Raw genomic sequence first — 16075 nt, 5'->3', positions numbered from 1 at the left:
TTGGTAAAAAGAAAAGGAAAGGAAAGGAAAAAAACATGTAGTATAGTTGTTTGTATTAAAACCCATGAGTTTATCTATAATGTTTTATGTCTTTTTTGTGTGTTTCTTTCCAAATGGTATAAGGGGAATCTGCCCCACAGCAGCTTGATCCATGAGCGGTTCTTCAATATGTCAATATTGTTCATCTGATTGCAAATGGCCAGGCTAAAAATGCACAAAAAGCAAAAGTTTAAAAGAGATTAAACAATTAAAATAATTAAAACCAAGTTAAAACATGCATCACTAAACACATAAACATGCATGTGTACACACATGCATACATCCACACAGCAACAGTAGCAGCACAGCAGTTAGTTCCAGTACATTGTATAGGTGAGATGGGCCTTATACAATCCTTGTCAAAACAGACAAGTCTTTGTTTGTGCAAAGAAAGTAGGGAGGGTACCAGTCTAACATCTATGGGAAAAGGGGTTCCAGAGTCTGGGGGCAGCCACTGAGAAGGTCCTCCCCTGTGTTTTCACTAGATATACCTGTGGGGGTGGTGGGACAGAGAGAAAAGCCTCTGAGGCAGATCTCAAAGCACAGGCAGGCTCTTAAGGAAGAATATGATCCTTCATAGTAAGGAATGAAGTGGCAAGGGGGATGACTCTGATGAGCTCTATGGAATCCCTTCAGGCACACACAGTCATTTCATACACAGTCACTACCCATGCACAAAGGAGGTTCATAAAATTTATATTCTGTTCATGTCACTTTCAGTAAGCTGTTGAATTAGACATCACATCCAAGCAAAAAGGTCAGATACAGTTATATTTTATCTAGACAGGTTTGAGAATCCTATAAACAACAAGACTGCTATCCAGATCCTCTGTCACATGAATTAATATATAAATAATGTGGCTGGTTTAGGATTGTTCCCTGTTCATTTCCAAGCCACTGATCCCCAAGAGCAATAGAAAAATATTCTTGTGGAAACTAGTTAATCTTTTCAGTAGATGTGCCAAAGCTGCTAAAACTGTATGAAACATTACTACAGGTATATCTCAGTTAACAAAGTACATGTGTCACTTCTTAACAAAAAAAAATTGGTACCAAAGGTAGGAATAACATATTAAGAACAGGGACAGGTTTCATACACCACAAAAAAAGAGCATCTCAATATATTTCAGCAAAGTTTTTATTAAAAATTAACAATATGCATGTGTGAAATGAAACCATCAAGTCAGGTAAGCTTTGCATGTTCACACATATCCAGTAAGGGATTCTGGAAGCAGCTGCTCTATTTACCTTTCCTGTTGTAGGCAGGCACACACAACTACCATAGGACTGACTACAGTAGTATCCCATTCTTTCCCAGTTCAAACTTTATTGCAACCTCATTCTGAACATTTGTGTTACTTCAGCCCTCCTTCACCATCTTTCCAGTGTCAATACTGCTTAAAAACCCACCTTGGACTTAATCAGGATAAGGAAGAAAAAGGTGGGGTGTAAAATGACTTTGTAAAAAGGAACTTCTTTGTCAAAGGCTTTGTTAAGTGAAGTATATCTGTATTACAGTCAAGAAATTCTGTTACAGTGCAGGCCAGATAAAAGATTCAGAAACTTCTTGTACTGTGGAAGGTGGCCTTTTTCTGGACTTCAGACATGATGCAACAATGTGTAGTGTTATCCATAATCAAAATGTGTCCTCAAATAGTTTTCTGAAAGAGGCCAGTACTGAAAAGATCTTAGGCTCTAAGCATTTGTTCTAATCTAAGAAAACCTCTAATTTAAATAAATATATGGTCAGTACTATCAATAATTAAACACAACGGTACTTAATGCTTGTGCTACCAATTATTAAACACAGTCCTACAAAAACTGGCTCAGTAAATCTTTATACTGTTTGAAGATTTAAATGAAAATACTAAGGTTGTACAGCACAGTATAGATTTGCTTTTCATATTTAATGAAGACCTTTTTGTTTTCTTTTTTGTTCTTTTCTAAATTAAGGCTGCTGGTGAAGTTACTAATCATTTATATAAAGTATGGAAGAAGGTTTGTATGTGGAGAGATGATATAAGAAACTGCTGGGTTGAGTCTTCAAAAACTCTTCCTCGGGGTTTTGATAAATGATCTCAAATTGCAGTTTAGAGACAACAGAGGACTGTCTTAGAATGTGCTTTTCTGTGTAGAATAGATTTTTGATGAACCACTGCATTTTAGCTATCCCTGTGGGTGCATTTCTAGCCTACTGAACTCATAGGAAGTTTTGCTACAAAATAGACTAGAGGGTCATTTCTGTATGAAACAGATTCCAGTTTAGAGTGCAATACAGCTATCAACTAAATGCTGAAATCCCTATAGAATCTTTGCAATATATCTTACATTGCAGGATGACACCTGCAGTATTTTCTGCAAGATAAGACTTTCCTATCGTCTGTGTACTGTGCACAGAATTTTTCAAATAGTATTAGCTTAAATAGTGTCCTTTACAAATCTTACAAAGTGTTCAGAGGCTAGTTAATATGCTGTGAATTGTACCCAATAGTGGTTTGTATTAATGGAATGTGTTGCACCTATGCAAGGCAGGTCACCCATTCTTGGCTGATCTCTCCAATCCCCCAGTGCTCTGGGTCATATGCCACATTGCTATGAAGATCCCCCCACAAGAAGCCCTGCAGGAGGTCCAAAGTGGAATGGAGGCATCAGCAGGTATCAGTTGTCTTGCTCTGCAAATGGTGCAGAGCCACCATTCAGTACAACATTATGAATGGATACATCATAGGTTTTTTTCAATAAATCACAAATGTTTTCCCAAAGGCCATATAATTAAACACTGTAGCAGTATATAAACAAATTACTTTCCCAGTGCTCAGCATTTTAAAAAAAGGAGACAAGGAGAGAGAGAGAGAGAGAGAGAGAGAGAGATGCAGAAAACTAGTAACAAGAGATTTCATTTTTCTCAACAGTGATAAATATGACACTGCCTGATATAACATATCTAGGTGATGTTTTCTTTATAGACAGTTTAAACTATATTGAATTAATTTAAACCAAATTCTGGTGAAATTAGAAAATACCAACTAGTCATTCTAGTCTGAACTTGTCACTAAACTGCAATAAATCTCATCAATTCACCCTAATGATGTAATACCTTGGTCTCATTCCTTTGACACCTTACTGATCTTTCTCATCAGTGTAAGGTTGACATACACTGCCATTTTTCCAATGCTAGTGTACATATTTTATTCTGTATATTTTGTGGCTGTGTTGTACCATGTTTTGTATAAATGTTTTCCAGTTTCTTTTTGTCAAGAAAATTTAAGTCTCAAATTATAGTGCATTATAGTCATTGTAGTGTAATTTGATATGTATTTACACAGATTTAAGTTATGTTGAATTAAATTACTCTCAAGCAAGTTAATACAGGTATAGGATTGAACTGTCAAAAATGTGTAACTTTATATGTGAATGTTCTAAGACTCAGTTCCTGCTGTCTTTGTTTTCAGCATCTCAGATAAGGCTGAAAAACTATACTTGAGATTAAAGTGTTGCTTCTAGGAAAGTATATCACTGGGCAAAATGGACCATTGGTCTCTCAATCAGTATGTGACAGCATCATAGATATATAATTTCCCTGCATTGAAAGACATAAAGGTATCCAATAGCACCTTTGAGGCTAACTGGGAAAAAGAAATTTCCAGCATAAGGTTTCATAGACTACAGTCTGCCTCATCAGCTGTATCTGAATTTCTTTATATATTGTTATGCTGAAACAGACTAACATGTCTCTTTCTTTCTTTACTGCATAGAGTAGTGATGTGGAGCTCATTGCCCTTCAGAAGTTGTTGGACTATGACCCCATCACCCCAACCATTGTTCATGCTCTCTGAGACTCAAGAAACTAGAATCTCAGGGGCTCAACAGACTGCCCCTAAGGGCGGCAGGATGCTGCCCCTTTCCTAGCCAGATCAGGGCTGTGGCAACTGCACGTCACTGCCCCAATCTGGCCTTTCAAGGGTGTGAAAAGGAGTTGCAAAAAGTGGCTCCTTTTTGTGCCCTCAAAAGGGTGCCATAGCCACAGCGGTGCAGCTATATGGCACTCCTTCCCTACTGCATCATATGGAGTGCCATGGTGGTGCACGCCATGTGGAGTGGCTTGCGGCATCATGGCACCTTCGGTGTGGAGTTAGGGTGTGCATCATCTGGATGCGACACCCCGATTCTGCCCCCAGGCTGGTCTGAAGAGGGCCTCAATCATTATCGTCATCCCTGGCACAGTGTTTAATGCTCAGGGGGAAAAAGACATTAATTATATTCTTTTTCCGCAGATAGACAAAAATGAGGTTACAAGGATTTAATTTACTGGGGAATCGATATCACAGAATTGATTTCCCTTTGAGATTAAACAGATGAAGGCATATACTATGCAACTAAAAACACAGCAGTGTTATCCCAGAAACACAGAAGTATCAGGAGGGAATAGATGATTTGGTACTGAAATTGGTGCTCAGACCCAGAGTAACAAAAGCAAAAGGCAGCTTGTGCTTTTGAGCCCATACTCACAGAAATAAGTACAGCTTTAATCATGAAAACCAAATCAAGTGTGAAGTCTTAGAAGAATGAGGGCAGTAAAAAACCAAAATCATTAGCAATGAGCACTAGCATTATGATCTGCTGTTTTTCAGCCATTGAAAACTTCAATGGTTATTCCCATACTAACAGACCTCATAATGCCACATCAATATGAGATTCTTTTTAACTGACATAATAAGCGGGCCACTGGTATTATCCCCAAATTATGATGAAATTTTGCTTTTAAAATAATGATTGTTAGTTGGCGATTGCCAGCCCTCCAGATGGTTATTGTACTGCAAGTCCTAGCAGCTGCTGGCAGCAGAATCAGTGATGAAGAATTGTGGGAGTGGGAGTTCAAGTTCAACATTTGAAGGCCTGGTACCTTCCCAAACGTCTTCCAGTTGTGTCAGTACAGTGCATAAGACTGGTAAGACACAGGTTCAGACTGCATCTTATGTAGCAATTATAACCTGGGTATAAAATACTGAGGGTATAAAGTCCTAAGTGATTAAAAATTTACAAATATTCCATGCCTTTCTTTGCAGTTTACACCCATGCAATCAGATTCAAATTCTGCTGAAACTAGAAATCTGCCTTTTGCACATAGAAAACCAAAGTATCTGAAAATCCTGGTGCTACATAATGTAAAACATAGAGACAGTAACAACAGATTTTTTCTTTTCCCCCACCCTTCAGTTTTCTGAGCTACGTCACTTGATTAGTGGGTTATTTTATTGCTTCTGTCATAGACAATAGACATGAAGTAACTAAAATAAATCTGTGCTATCAGTAGTTTTAGGGGAGTAGAGAAAAGTTAGTCTGTTTCAACATAATGTCTAAACTGGTAATCTGTTGCTGGTTTTTAAGGAAGTAATCTCAAATGTTTCCCCTCTCCATTTACAAAAATTAACAATCCAATGCTGTATATGCTGATTCAGTGGGATTCCCTGGGGCTTACTCCCAAAGTCCCTTAGCCAACAGACACCAATGCAGTCTGGTGGCTCCCATGCCAGTGGGGTAATGAATCTGCTCCTAATTTTGGTCTAAACTTTAAAAGAGCTATCCCTTGTGCTATTTTGAAAATGGGGCTCAACACCTTGGTATGTCCTTTGAAGCTGAGACTAAAACCTTGAGTGGATTCCAGAAAAGTACCTTTTTGCTCCCAAGTAAGAAAATAGAATTACAGCCCTAAACAACTATTTATAGCATAGTGTAAAATCCAGGTTAGATTAGTTATATCTGCTAACTATTACAGAGATATTTTTCCCCTACTCAACTAACATTACACTTACAACTAACCCATTTCAGCCTGCTTTGGAATGAACACTATGTTTCCTCTAACTAACTGTCTTAATAATCCATCATTCCTTGTAGACGCCTTACTTTACAATGTGACAGGTCTACTCTTTCTATATCTCATATGGTTAGTGTTGTAGTCTGCTTCTGTGATGTGATAGTTCACATAAATTTCCTGTATAGAATGGTTTTTCACATTCATTGATATGCAATGTCATTCTCTTAACATCATAAATGAAGGTCAGAAGCTATTTACCTGCTATGTTCTCTGTAGATCGGGGTTTGGAATTCAAACAGTGGCCTTAATATGACTGACAACAATAAAGACAGATCTACCAATATCACTGATTCTCTGGCAAACCGAACACTCATAGTCACCACTATTTTGGTAAGTTTTGGCAAGCCATTCCTTCACTTCATAGATTATCTGTGTTGTATTTTTGGTGCCTGAGAGTCCTCCTAACCACTACTTGTGTTTGTCACTATGGAAGGACCATTTGTGGGGACCTGTGCCATGAATTCATCCAGGTGATTCTGGAGAACCATTTTCACTATCACAGGCATGGGGGGCTCCATACAGTAGATATACCAGCCCTATGAATTCACATGAGTCCAACTCCTGAGCAGTGTTTAGCAGGCAATCGTTCAACTATATCCAGTTCATATGTGAACTAGAACTGCATTTTCATGCATATAGGGATCCCTCAGTATCCACTGGGGTTTAGTTCCAGGAGACTCCATGAATACCAAAATCCATGGATGTTCAAGTTCCATTATATACAGTGGCATAGTAAAATTATGTCCCTAATATAAAATGATAAAATCAGGGTTTGCTTTTTGGAGAGAGAGAGAGAGAGAGAGAGTGTGTGTGTATTTCTGAATCATGGTTGGTTGAATCCATGGATGCAGAATCCATGGATATGGAGAGTTGACTGTATGTACATTCTTCCCATAATCCTAGCATCACCCTTTTTGTCAATATTTTTAGCCCACTACACTGTGTTTTTTTGAAAAAAATAAAGCTAAAACACATAAACAAAACTCTGTCATAAAACATGTTCAGCTTTCTTCTTGAAACTAGCATTAGTGAGAATTACATCTCTGCTTGAATTATTTGGGAGAGAAGGGAAAAGCAACATGTCTGTCTTGACCTTTCTCTCTTGCTTCAGGTGAGCTCTCTGCCTTTTAAAAAAATCATTGCATGAAGAATTATTCGGTGAAATATACATTAATCATCCTTTCTTTTTTAAAAAAGTAGTGGAATCTAATCTATTTTTAAAATGTAGAAAAACACTTGCTTAAGCTTTTTTCCTCACTGTATATTTCCTGCACAACAAAGAAGGAAATGTTAAGCTAGTGTTAGCAAAAGAGATAGCCTAGAAACCGCAGGTCGGATCCAGACTATTTTAGTCATGCTCAATTCCCATTGAAATCAAGTCAACCAGCTAGTTCTGATTAATTGGAGTCCCATTGATTTAACTGTGACTAAAGCATGACTAACCTAATCAGGATCTTAAGCAGTGACTTACTGCATTATTTCTGCAGTGCAGATTAAACCTAGGTGTACTTCCTCAGATGCATGGAGTGGATATGTGAGAAAGTAGATTCTATGAAAGCTTATGCTACAACTTCTTTTTCACAGTCTCAAAAATGCTCCAAGACCTCTCTGCATACTGATAACCAGACTTGATTAGCTCTGTGAAGATCTTATTGTTTGTAAGAAGACTGCTAGTGTTAAACCCCCCAAACCTCAGCATGTGCTACTTGTAATCATTTGTTAGGGTTTATTATACAGTTGGCCCTCTTTATCCACATATTCTGCATGCACAGATTCAACCACTCATGGTTTGAAAATAACCCATCCACTATTCCAAAAAGCAAACTTTCATTTTGCTATTTTTAAAAAAGAAATGAGGGACACCATTTTACTATCCCATTGTATATAATGGGGCTTGAGCAGCTACGGATTTTGGTATTCACTGTGGGTCCTAGAACCAAACCCCAGCAGATACCAAGGGCCCATTGTATTCTTCTGTCTTAATTTTAAAAACTGCTCTGAGAGTGGCGGCTTAAAAGCAGTTTGGGCATTTTAAAAATAATCAAACAAATAATAAAAATCATTTCGCCTCCTATCCCTTTTTTCTTATGAAAACATTCATGGGAGATGTTCATCTGGCTCAACCCTAGTTTGGTGCTCCTACATGATTCTCATTCTGGCATTCATTATTCTTAATCTCTCATACTTTGTATACCAAACATCTGTTAATGCTAATAGGAGCTTTTAAACTTTACACTTGCTAGACTATGTGTGTGTGTGTGTGTGTGTGTGTGTGTGTATACACACACACACACACACAGAGAGAGAGAGAGAGAGAGAGAGAGAACTAAAATAGAACATATAATTTTGGCAAATATTTGGCAAAATATTTCTCATATTTTTAAAATTGATGTAATCTCAAACATATCCAGTTTCTCACCAATGTCTTTGTGTCTTTTCATACAGGAAGATCCCTATGTAATGTACAAGAAATCTGACAAACCCCTTTATGGAAATGACAGATTTGAAGGATACTGTTTGGATTTATTGAAGGAGTTATCGAACATTTTAGGTTTCATCTATGAAGTGAAACTAGTGTCTGATGGTAAATATGGAGCCCAGAATGACAAAGGAGAATGGAATGGGATGGTCAAAGAACTCATAGATCATGTAAGATTGAATAATGGTATTTGCTATTGTACTCATTCCGTAATGTCCTAATACAAATATATAAATTAGCAGACAATTTAAATCACTAGGAAGTCCTGTTGAGTTTACAGTAATAGGATTTACCCTCACATAAGATTGTACTCTGAACAGCTATTTGAGAATTAGAGTGGGAAAGATATATTGTTTGTCAGGAAGATTTGTGGTTTTAAGTGTCTACATATGGTACATCCAGATTGATTGAAATGTTCCAGAGTTTATTCCTGTTCTTTCTGATCTTCTGTTAGAGAGCCATACATGTTTTTGTTTATCCCAGAATATTTTCTGCCAGCCCCTGATATCATCAGAGACTTTTAACCATCTCCTTAAGTTGGTTTATTTTAAACCTACTGGTTTAAAATCAGAACGAACAGGAACAAAATCTGCGACTTCCTTGTCTTTTAAGCCAGACTGAATATGTCCATAGAATGACATTCTCTTTTAAAAGAGCCCAACTATTCATTGTATGAATAGGGGGTCCATATCTCTTAAGAATGTTGAAGGCTCAGCATTTGAGAGACCTGTGTCACCTGTACTGTACACTTATATTTTCCACTTGAAAAATCCCCCATGAAAATGCCAACTTTAAAGTTCTTCAGATCTCTGCTCTGTGAGATTTTTGATTATGCATAACAGATTCTTTCCACTAGGATTTTATCAGTACTGCTTCACTGTATCTTTATTGTAGTCACATAAACAAGGATGAAACTTTGGATTGTGCTTTAAAAATAGAAAAAATGATATAATTTAATACAGCAGTTCTCAACCTGTGGGTTACGATTCCTTTGGGGATGCCTAAGAGCATCGGAGAACACATATTTCTGATGGTCTTAGAAACTGAGACACCACAATTTTGTGGTTGGGGGTCACCACAACATGAGGAACTGTATTAAACGGTTGTGACATTAGGAAGGTTGAGAACCACTGCCTTAAGACATCACAGTACAACACACTGCACACAGTATTGTGATCTAATGAGTTTTATTATTGTAAAGTGAATAAAATGAAATTAGGATCTGAAGTTAGCTTTTCTTGCTATTGCTGCTGAATGAGAAAAGCCTCCCCCCCCTTTATCTGTGAGAAAATTTCCTCTTGTTTCTGTTAGCATGCTTTAACAAATAAGTAAAAAAATCAAAATACAATATGCTTAGATATATTTGTTTTGTTTTTGTTTTTGAGTGGAAATAAATATCTCAGAAGATCATTTTTTATTTTGTGTTCCCAGAAAGCTGACTTGGCAGTTGCTCCTCTTACTATTACCTACGTAAGAGAAAAAGTAATTGACTTTTCAAAACCCTTCATGACGTTGGGAATCAGTATTTTGTACCGAAAGCCTAATGGCACAAACCCAGGTGTTTTCTCCTTTCTAAACCCTCTTTCTCCTGATATTTGGATGTATGTCCTCCTAGCCTGCCTTGGAGTCAGTTGTGTTCTCTTTGTCATTGCAAGGTAAGTTCAAAAATCCAGGCTCACACAAAATGATGTGAATTACTTCCTTGCTATATGCTTGTCATGTAAATGATTCTTGTCTTAGAAATAATAACCCATGATGTTCTGTGGATTGTTCTATGCTACAATATTGTGATCTAATGAGTTTTATTATTGTAAAAGCTGATCCTAAAAGATTTGTGAAATAATTGGGGTTTCAGCAATAATAAGAACTTAAGCTACAGTGGAACAGGAAAGAGCCATATTTATGTAGTCCTTTTCAACACACTGGATAACCAACTACCTATAGGTAGCCCACAAGCCAGATATGAGTACCATGGTTCTCCCCACTAAATAATAATGTATTGATATCACTTATTTTAGAATCTTCTAAACTGTTCTTCTTTCAGACAGGTTCCAAGACAATGTACAAGACACTGAAAAATTATATTAAGCAGAAAATTTTAGAACTAATAAAACTGAGGTACAATGAACTAAAACAAACAGTGCTTATTTGTATAGTAGGAGGCACTCCCTGAGATCCAAGTCATATACCACTTTCAAACTTAACATTGAAAGCAACTTGAATTTCACTGCAAGCATCTTGAATATTCAAAAGTGTTCAGGTAGCTTATGCTGTTCATTTAGAATTGGTCTAATGTGGCTCCACCTAGCAAATCCCACCAGAATTCCAGTGATTCATAAGTTGTCTTAAAGGCATCTTATAAGAATTTGATTGCACAATCTAGGTCTGACTAGTTTAGGATAGCTCCTTCCTCCCACTGCTGTCCCACAACCTTGTCCTTTCTGATGACTTTGTGATTGTTGCTGGGATTAAATGGGCTGCAGAAGAGATGCAATTCTTTTCTGAGTTTCTTCTTGAAGGAAGGAATGACTGCATCTTCTGCACAGAAAATTAGCAATTTTCTTCCCAGTGCAAGAAAGTATTGAAAACTACACTGTTTTTGAAGGCTGTTCAAAATTCAGGACTTATTCTATGCAAAATTCACACACAGCTGTTTTGCACAGAAAAACTACAACTTCTGCACAGGAAATTATATTTTTATAATGAAATATTATTTCCTGTACAGAAAATGTTTTCTGTGCAAAATCACCATGTGAGAATTTTGTGTAGAATAAGTCCCAAACTGTGAATTCTTGGCAGTCCAGGATTCTTTTCATCGAGGTTTCTCAACACTTGACCAGTTTTTAAATATTTCCAAATATTATTTCCATTTCTTGCGGGGAAAGGGGGTGAGAAAACATTCTCATATAAGTAGATGCTCACTTATGCAGCACTGGGCACAACTCAAGTTCAATAGTGGTCGTCAAGGATACTTGAGAGACAGATTCCCCATCTCTAACCAATGTTTTCCTACAGTGCATAAAATAAAATAAAAATAAAACTTTTATTTATATCCCACTTTTTGTGAAAACAATTAAAGCGGCATACAGCATTTAAAATCATACAAACATATACACCATATTCCCTCCTTAAAAAAGAATTAAACAATCAGAGTTAAAATTACATAAAAACATTAAATCTAATAACGATGGGCAGAATCATAACATATATCAAAATAGAGGTACTTGAAAATGGTAGTTTTAAGCAAGTCATACTGTCTGCTTCTGCTTTAAACACTAAAATGAAAGAACATTTATAACAGTGGTTAGAATTCACTTAGGGACTTAGATATTCATAAATGGACTTAAGTCTGGAGGAAATAGAATTGAGCAGCTTTGCAATGTACATATTCATCAAGGGGCTGCTGTTATGGTACTATATAGGGGAACCAGCAAAGTAAGCATTATGCATTAGACTGATTTACAATAGGACCAATGCACAACAGGACATTGGTAGAGAGCACTGATGCACATCTATAGTGCCCAGTGTGCATTGGAACACTCTTGCTGATGTCACATTACACATCTTTGCAGTTCACTATCAGGATTCCTTAGCTCTTCAGTTACATAGCTAAATATACATAAAGTTATACAATGTAAATATGATAGAGGATTCCAGCCTATATATTTGAAAATCCTATTCTGCTTAATTGTATGTGTCAGAGACAATAAAATATATCCCTTGGCTTCCATGCAAACCCCATACAAGGCTGTCAGAACCATTATTTATAGCCATAAACCCTCACAAACTCTGTTCACTGTACCATGAATTATAGATTTGATTCTGCATAGCTCACAGTCTCATACATGGCTAACAATCTGACTATCATTGACAGATTATTCCTCTCCTCCCCCGGTGTAATGAACCAAGACTGAAACTGGTAATATTTTCTTGCTAAATGAAATTCTGGTAAAATTAGATAGATAGATAGATAGATAGATAGATAGATAGATAGATAGATAGATAGATAACTTGAAACTTCCTGATTCCCAGCAAGAGCTTGATTATACAGTTCCAAGGTCTGTGAAGCAAATTGTAGTATTAATTTTGGTGATAGAACTTTTAGAAGTTCTGCAGGGGTTTTTTTTACAACATAAAGTGGTGTTGGTGGCCAGTAATGCTGACAATTTTTAGTTAATTTTTAAAAAATAGTGGCTAACAATACAGTCTCTTTTCACTTTCAAATTTGCAACCATTGAATTACCGCACTGCACTCTTATGGTGCTGCTATTCCACTTCAGCTGCCCCGGCTGCCTCCTGTTGCATTCTGGGATTTGCAGTAGAGGGAGGGGCATTTAGAATTCTCAGCCAGAGAACTCTTAGGCTTCACTGAACTGCAAACCCCAGAATGCAACAGGAGGCAGCCAGGGCAGCTGAAGTGGAATAGCAGCACTGTAAGAGTGTAGTTCAGTAATGTGACCTATGATAAATTTGAAAAACACTGGTAACCATGGTCATCTGTTGTTGGAGTGGAGCATTAAGCAGCACTTGGACATTTTACTGTTTGGACCACAGCTCCCAGAATCCCCAAGCAACATGATGGGCATACTGCCTAGCAACTATTGGGAATGTAGCTCAAAAGGTAACTTTTCCAAGCTTGGCTGTGATCGAAGCTTGAACTCAAAAGAAAGTGAATATAGTATTGTGCTACCTCCTGTGCACACATTCCTGTTGACATTTTCTTAAAACTTCCAAAAGAATTGATGTACGCACAGTGTTGTGCATGGTGGCTGCCTCTCACTTCAGCAGAATTAGAGTTTAATCCAGTTTGATTTATTTCTTCTATAGCACAATATGTTAAGAGCCTCGGGCTTACACCGAGGTGAACAGAGGAAGGTGAATTGGATTAAGTGTCATATTTAAAGACTGTTTACACAATATTTGTACTTCTTAATGTTTGTCTTAACTCTTTAATAATGAATTCCATGCAGTTAACAAACTTCCAATGCCTCCCAGAGACTGATGGCATTTTAAAAGAAAAACTAGGCACAGTGGAAGTGATAAAGAAAACAAAACAACAAATATTTTTTTACAAATTAGTTGTTAGTCTATAATAATTTTGTTCTATGTTTAACATAAATGTCAAAATGATCCCCTATGGCTGATGGATAGCTTTCTATGGGCTACTATAATTAGATAGCTACCATACTCCCTTCTTACCTACTCCTTTCCAGATAAATGGGAACATGCGCACATGTACACATAACAAAGAATCATATGGCAATTTAAAATCTAACACATTTGTGATGGCATACATGTTTGTGGACTAGTTTCCTCTTCAAATGCATTCAATAAATACCATTGATCCAATATCCAGAAGAGCTTGACCTTATACCAAGACCCAACCAATGAGGTTTATCTAATGTAAATTTTCTGCCTCCTGTAGATCCATCATGCGGTATACAGGAAATGCAGTAAAGTGTGCAGTAGAATGTACAATGTGTACAAAGCTGGAGAGAGTTCTTTCAGTTCAGCACTATATCTGTATTTATTTCAGATCACAACCAAAGGTTATATGGACAGCCATCATGAGGGCAAGCTATTTACAGTTTAAACTTATAATTTAAAATAGAATGTTTAGATTGGTTTTCTTAAAATCTATTCAACAGAAGGATTTGTTAAGATTGAAATCATTTTAACCCTTGCAGTTACTATTTGTTTCTTTGTTTTTGTTTGTTTGCTTCAGCAAGCAATATGCTTGTGCTTATGTAACCTCTCTTTAAAAACAAATGAAACACAATCCTCTGAGGATGGGGAGGGGGGAATCAGTGATTTGGTATCTACCAGTCCAAACACAGAATTGCCTCTTTTTATTTCCTCACTTTTAAGTTTCTCTGAACCAAAATGGGGCTTGAAAGAACTTTCCAAACAAAAGAGAGCATATGCACTTTTCTCACTGCTGTGATGGAAATAAAGTTGGAGATTCTATCAAGAAAATGGAGTGTAACACTCCACCCATGCTGTTCCTTGTCCAGCCCCCACATTACATGGGTCACAAGATCCCATCCCCTTTGTGCCCCATCCCAAACCTTTCCCCTGCAACTGTCAGACCCCAAGAAAGGCTTCCCTGATGAAGGAGAGGCAGGCATGCGCAGCAGGGGAAGGGATTGTGTGTGCACTCACAAATGGAGAGCCCTTCCCCATGAAGCTACATTGTCTCAATTGCCTCCTCCCTGCCTCCTTGCTAGACTGAAAATTGGAGATGGCTCCTCCACCTTTAATAGTTGTGTGGAACAGAGAATTTCAGCATATAAATCAAAGGTGATTAATGCACTCTCATCAGCCCAAGCCAATGTGACAAGTGATGATAGGAGTTGTCATCTTACAACTTCTGGGGGGTCACAAGTTCTCTATCTAGATAAAAATTAAATGAGCATGGCTTTACTTTGGAATTACCATGCATGAGAAGCACTGAAAATACACTTTTGTTTTTTTCCAAATGCTGTAAATTCATAAGCACTGTAATTTTTTAAAAAAACAAAAACAACCTATACGTTGAGGTGGAGTGGCAGCAATTTGATGTCCTTACAAAGATGCTGTTTACTCTTAGGTCTGGCCCTGGTTCAGCAGCCTGCCTTGTCCGTAAGGAAGCCAGGGTTCATTTTTTTTTAGATTTGTGTTTTGCATATCATTTGGAAGAAACTTTCTTCTACATCTGCTTTCAGGCACAGTGGCACCAAACATATTTTCCACAATTATCTTCTATTCCAAGGATACCTTCTCAGCACTGGTATTGCTGACTGCTGCCAATTTTTATTCTGTTCTTTCAGTATACTAGGCCTGCAGATTCTGGCCCGTTCCGCACAGGCAAAAAGTACGTACTAGGTACGTACTAGGGTTATGAAAGGGCATCCCTTCCGGACACCCTAACCCTAGCACGCACCTAGTACGTACAAAATGGTGGCGCCCTATACACTTGGGCGCCGCCATTTTGACATCGCAGACGCTTAGCGTCCACACATTGCGGTGCAGAAATGACGCCGCAAGTGCACCATTGGCACCTTGTGGCGTCATTACCGTGCCACAAAAAGAAGCCGCTTTTTGCGGCTTTTTTTTCTACCCCTGGGAATCCTTCCCATTTGGAGGCTGAGGCTTCCTGGCGGCGGAAATGGAGGCGCCGGCAGACCACCCTTTTTGGGCGGTCTGTAAAGCGCCTCAAATATATTTGTCTGAAAGTGATGGTGGCTGGGAACTATAGCAGGGAAGCACAGCAGCAGTAAGTGGGACAATAAGTTGAAAAGGAAAGCATACTGATCATACAAAATTGTCTTCTGGGTGTGAGGACTATCCTTGTGTTAAAATAATTAGATTCACTGGGCTAGTCCCAACCAAAGCAGACCCAGAGAAACAATGGGACTTGTGTAAGCATTGATTTAACAAATCCCATTGATTCAATTTATCACTTTTATTTGGAAATGAGAGTTGGATTTATCCTGCCTCTTTCAATACAAGTCTTCTTTTAGTCTTCCATATACAGCTCAAGACCTTAATGTTTATATGTTTTAAAATGCATTTTTATAATGCATGCAAGGTTTTTTATCTTGAATCCTTATCCTGCATTTTTTTTTAAAAAAATACCTATTTTACCAGTAATGATAATGTTATTTAACTAACAGTATCCAAAATGACAAACTGTCTCAGTT

General features: G+C 37.6%; 1 protein-coding gene across 3 annotated transcripts in view; it reads left to right on the top strand.

The window, feature by feature from the left end:
- GRIK1 (glutamate ionotropic receptor kainate type subunit 1) overlaps nucleotides 1–16075 on the top strand; it is a 103598-nt gene that overhangs the window by 49380 nt on the left and 38143 nt on the right. For 2 of the 3 annotated variants that reach the window (XM_042459608.1, XM_042459609.1), the window contains exons 8-10: nucleotides 6131–6244; nucleotides 8360–8563; nucleotides 9825–10048. In XM_042459608.1, the coding sequence (XP_042315542.1) occupies nucleotides 6131–6244; nucleotides 8360–8563; nucleotides 9825–10048 (542 nt within the window). Of the gene's footprint in view, nucleotides 1–1992; nucleotides 2038–6130; nucleotides 6245–8359; nucleotides 8564–9824; nucleotides 10049–16075 lie in introns of all 3 variants that reach the window. The other variant, XM_042459607.1, reaches the window with a different exon arrangement.

Source organism: Sceloporus undulatus, chromosome 3 (assembly GCF_019175285.1).
Source record: "Sceloporus undulatus isolate JIND9_A2432 ecotype Alabama chromosome 3, SceUnd_v1.1, whole genome shotgun sequence".
NCBI lineage: Eukaryota > Metazoa > Chordata > Lepidosauria > Squamata > Phrynosomatidae > Sceloporus > Sceloporus undulatus.
Note: the sequence above shows the minus strand (reverse complement) of the source record. Positions and strands in the feature narration are given on the sequence as shown.